This window comes from Echinops telfairi, unplaced genomic scaffold (assembly GCF_000313985.2).
Source record: "Echinops telfairi isolate 266 unplaced genomic scaffold, ASM31398v2 ScPeMD7_7467;HRSCAF=8505_1, whole genome shotgun sequence".
Classification (NCBI taxonomy): Eukaryota; Metazoa; Chordata; class Mammalia; order Afrosoricida; family Tenrecidae; genus Echinops; species Echinops telfairi.
This window is the reverse complement of record NW_022111368.1, coordinates 23,527,350-23,532,369: the sequence shown is the minus strand read 5'-3', so window position 1 is coordinate 23,532,369 and position 5,020 is coordinate 23,527,350. Positions and strand designations below refer to the sequence as shown.

Sequence of the window (5,020 nt, the reverse complement as noted above, 5' to 3'; positions counted from 1 at the left end):
GATTGTGATAAGAGTTGTATGAGCCCCTAATAAAACGATAAGAAAAACCCAACAAAACAAAACAGCTGTGATGATCAGGATGCGGGTTTCCACTAGTGGGAACAGAAGGGAGGTGGGAGGTGGGGAGCCAGCGACACTGTTTGTTTTGGGTGGTGGGCTCAGATGGTTCTCACATTAAGAGGGACTAAATGAGCAAATGGAATCAGGCCAGGTGTGAAGCAGTAGCCAGAGTGTGCACGAATCAGCGTCTCCCACCTGAGCAACAAGGAAAGAAGGAAAGGGGGAGGCATAGTGGAGGAAGGGTGACAGGCAAGCTCCTTGTCCCCCAAATCATCCCCGTCCAGAGCAGATGGCTACCTCAAGATGGCCATCCTAAGTAGAAGGCCGTGCGGGTTGGGCACTTCACCAAGTCCCTGAGGAGGAAGTCAGTGGGCTGGAAAACCGCCTGAGCATGGCTGGCCACACCACAGATCCTGACACAGGCTGCGGCGGCCTAGAGGAAGACGTGGCAGAAATGTGGTTCCTCTATGCAGCTTGCTCTCTGGGGCTGCTCCACCTGGAAAGGGTCCTTGGTCCCCTTGACAGCTCCCTGCCAGGTGCCTTAGAGAAGACCTTGCCTTGGGTGTGGAGCTGGACCAGGTGACCTCCAAGCTGTCTGAACGCAAAGACTCTTTGGGGGTGGGGAGGGGTAATAAATGAGCGGAAAGAGCTCAGAACTGTCCATCCCACACACTGTCACCGAGGTGATTCTGACTCATAGTGACCCTCTACACCGTTTCTGAGGCTGTAAATTCTTTATTTTGAGGCTGTAAATCTTTGTGAGAGCAGACAATGTCATCTTTTTTCTGAGGAGCAGCTGGTGGGTTTGAACTACCAACCTTGCGGTTAGCAGTGCAATGCTTGCCTGACATTGCCATGAGGGATCTTTGAACCACACGTTAGGAATTAGGATTTCCTGCTTAAGCATTGCAACTAGCTGGGGGAGCTTTCAGCCCCAGACATTCTAGATCTGTCTTCTTGACCAGATAACCAGCTAATGCTGGCTCTCTGAGCTCTGTGACCTGACACAAGACAGAGCTTCAATGATGCCAGCCATTCTCTTCTCATCCCCATGTCGGTCCAGAGTGCTTCTCCTGTAGCTGGCCAGGGGTCGCCTTACACATGTATTAGGCACTGGAGAGGAAGATCAGGGACAGTGGAAGCACCACGGTAGGCATCAAGCTGCTTTTATGGGACATTGCAAAGCTAGAGGAAGAAGCTAGAAGCTAGCATCGAGGGGAGGGAATGAAGCAAATAAATAGAAAAAGCAAAGATCCAGCAGTTTAAAGGTATATCAGGAGAGAGGAGAGATCTTGAGATCTAGTCCTTTGCTGTCTGAAATGGGAGCTATCAGCCCCATATAGCTATTGAGCACTTGGAATGTGGCTTGTGGTGGTTATGTGTTGGGCTGCTAACCTCAAGGTTGGCAGTTCGAATCTAGCAGCCACTCCATGGGGGAAAGATGAGGCCTTCTAATCCTGTAGAGATTTACTTTCTCAGAAGCCCACAGCTCTAATCTGTTCTAACGGGTCACTGTGAGTCAGAAATGACATGATGGCAGTGAGAACATGGGTGGGGGATTGTAAAATTATATCTCATTATCTTTTTTCATATTGATTTCATATTGGAGAAAAATCATAGATGGGATATTTCAGATGAAGTAAAATACATTAAAACTATTTTCACCTTTTAAAATGCCTTTTAAACCAAGGCTACTAGAAGACTTAAAATGACACTGATGACACATTTCTGTTGGCCCGTGCTGGACTAGGTGCTGTGAGGCCCAGTCAAACTCCATGCAATAAGAGAAGATAAACCATATCCCCTTGCCATGAAGACTTCTCCTTTTAAACAGATGTGCTTTATAGAAAATGTTGGAAGCTGTACATCTTTTCTCAGTGCTATTTGCAAACTCAAAATAGGAATCTGCACTTGCAGAATGCCATAAACGAATGCCTTGTGCCCCCAAGCCACACCAAACACACACTGTTTCAATCTTGTAACATTTTTGTTGTGGTTATTTATAATTTGGTAGCATTTTCCCCTAGAAATATATAGAGCAATAATGGCACTTGCAATAAAGTGTATTAATAAAACCACATTGAAAAAATAAATCTCTTTTTTAACTTGCTCTTTGAGTGGGTGTTTGTTCCTGAAAGCTAGGTGGAAAGTGCCTTGCCAATAAATACATGACTGAAGATATTATTATTTTAAATTTAGCAACTCCATTGATTTATCCACTCTCTCTCTCGTAATAAATCCTATTGAGTCTGTCTTCTAAAGAGCAGCTGAACCCAACGCCTTCCCCCCCGCCCCAGCCGCCTACCACCGCAGCTCGGTCCAATTTGCCACCTCTTCCTGCTCCTGCAGGTTCTTCTCATTTCCCTTGCGAGACCCCCTGGTCTCTTCTCTCTTCTCTCTGGTTGCCTCTCAAGACACCACAGCCCCCTTGCCACTCACGCTCCATGCTGCCATAAGACCTTTGGCTCAGCTTGGATCCTTCTTTTCTCAGATGCCCCCTGCTCAGTACCACTCTTCTTGGAGGGCCTGGACCCAGCCAGGGCTTCTTAGTCAGGTCTTCTCTGGCTGTCGTCTCTAGTAGTACAACTCTTGCCCCATTCCTTCTGCTGGTTTCTTCCTTAACCTCAATCACCACCTGACATACGAAGTCATGTTTATCCGTCTCTCCCTAATGGGAATCGAAGTTCTAGAGGGCAAAGTCTTCTTATTGCTCTTGGTTACTCTTGGGTCCTTAGAACTCTACACAATGCTTGGCATGTAGCAAGTGCACAACAATGATTAGTTGAATGTGTAAGTCACTGTGAGAGGAGGCATGCTCTGACACTTTCTGTGTCTTGCAATGTCTTCAATAAAGTTGGTGTATGGAGCTCTTTCCCCGGAGGGGAAATCTTTCAGAGCCAAAGAGGTCTCTCAGTGCGCCTGTAGCATTGGTTCTTATACCACAAGATGGCTCTCGGGGCTTATGCTGCTGTGATCTTTCTAGGAAAAGAATAATGGCCCAGCAAACATGCCTCCTGGCAGTGTTTGGAGTTGCCACTGTCAAATTCACCTTGCCTGGCTCCCCCCAACCGAATGTGGGCCCAGAGATACTTTATGAGAGAGATGAACCATGTTTAACACCTTGCTAGCTTTCCAGAATGAGGACATTTATGCTTATTGAGAACTCATTAGCCCCAAATGAATTTTGACATTTCCTCGATTTGCTTATATAGTTTCACTCAAAGAATACAATATTTTCATAACCTACCTTTCCAAATGTTGATGGGTTGACTTGATTCTGAGCATTTTACCCACAGGTTTCCACGTAAATCTCATACATGAAGCAGCGAGGTACACTGTACCCTTCCCAGAGGCAGAAATTATCCACCAACCTGGGGGGACATGAGGACAAGGAAGAGGAAATTGGCGTCTGGTTTACTGAAGCAGGACCTCTGGAGAGGAATTAATGATCAGACACAAGTGTGAGATCAGTTAAAGGAAATATGCCTAATTAATTGAATGGAAACCAGAAAAGGTTGACCAGCCTACACCAATAACTCTTCTGTTCTCAGCTCAATGTTATGTGTGTTGATTACGAGCTCTTCTATGTCAACAAGATGGGCTTGGGTTGGTTTGGTTTTTTTTTGTTTTGGTTTTAGCTACCATTACCAATAATATTTCTGGAGAAGCACATGTTAAAAAGGATATATTAACGGGCTCAGTGGTCACCATTTCATATATCATGTAAAAGGTCACAAGCAAGAGCTGAAATTATAGATAACTGTGCACCTGCTAAGACATGATAGCTTCCCATCAACCTCATCATTCTCACAAACCCTTTCTAGAGCCCTTCGTCACTCTGGAATTGGATGTGGCGTCCTCCTCCCTGGGAGCCTATGAGGGCAGTGGGGATCACAGCTGCTCTGCTATCATTGTCTACCTGGGCAACAGTGTCTCGCACAGTTCTTAACTGCCCACCACTCAGTGCCAGCCACTAGACTCTGGAAGCAAAGAAGATGGGACAGTACTTGGAAAAGAAGGCATGGGTGGTAGAAACAGAACTAAAGATTGAGTGACAGGATTCTGCAAGACCAATGACTCCTTTTTGCAAATACCTTTTTCAACAACATAACTCACCAGGTGGAATGCACAGGGATCAAAGTCATTACCTCTTCAGGAAGAAACCATGGGGAAGCCCTGCAGCAGCAGACAAAATGAGGCCAGAGGCTAACTGTGAAACAGACTATTGATTGTAAGTTTAGGTTGAAGCTGAAGAAAATTAAAACGAGTCCAAATGTGACCTTGAATATATCCCGTCTAAATTTTAAGAACATCTCGAGATTTGACATATTAATCATTAATGACAGATGACCTGTCAATCTGTGGGATGACATCGAGAGCATTCCAAAGGATGAAGGAAGGTCATTTAAAAAGACAGGAAAGAAAAACAAAGACCAAAGTGGATGTCAGGGGAGACTCTGAAACTTGCTCTTGACCATGGAGCAGCTAAAGCAAATAGAAGAAATGATGCAGTAAAAGAGCTAAAGAGAAAATTTCAAAGATCAACACAAGAAGACAAAGTAAACTATTAAACTGAAATATGCAAAGTGCTCAAGTTAGAAAGCTAAAAAGGAAGAACATGCTCAGCGTATCTCAAGCTGAAAGAATTGAAGGAAAAAAACACACCAAGATTGAGTTGCAATATTGAAGAAGTCTATGGACAAAGTATTGAATGATGAAGGAAGCATTAGAAGGTGATGGCAGGACTACACAGCCACCGTACACATCAATGAAACAAACAAAAACTGGTCAACATTCAACCATTGTAGGAGGTAGCATATGATCAAGAGCCAATGACATTGAAGGAAGAAGTCCAAGCTGCACTGGAAGTATTAGGCTCCAGGAATTGACGGGATACCGAATGAAGTGTTCCAACAAGCTGATGAAGCTGGAAGCACTCACTAGTCTATGTCAAGAAATT

General features: G+C 44.8%; 1 protein-coding gene across 1 annotated transcript in view; it reads right to left on the bottom strand.

Annotated features, from left to right (window-relative positions):
* The window catches only part of RFX8 (regulatory factor X8), an 84,560-nt gene extending 81,181 nt beyond the window's left edge, over window positions 1-3,379 (bottom strand). Inside the window, 1 exon segment of the mRNA XM_030888494.1 lies at window positions 3,304-3,379. Coding sequence (XP_030744354.1) covers window positions 3,304-3,379 — 76 coding nt within the window.
* Between the last annotated feature and the right edge of the window lie 1,641 nt (window positions 3,380-5,020).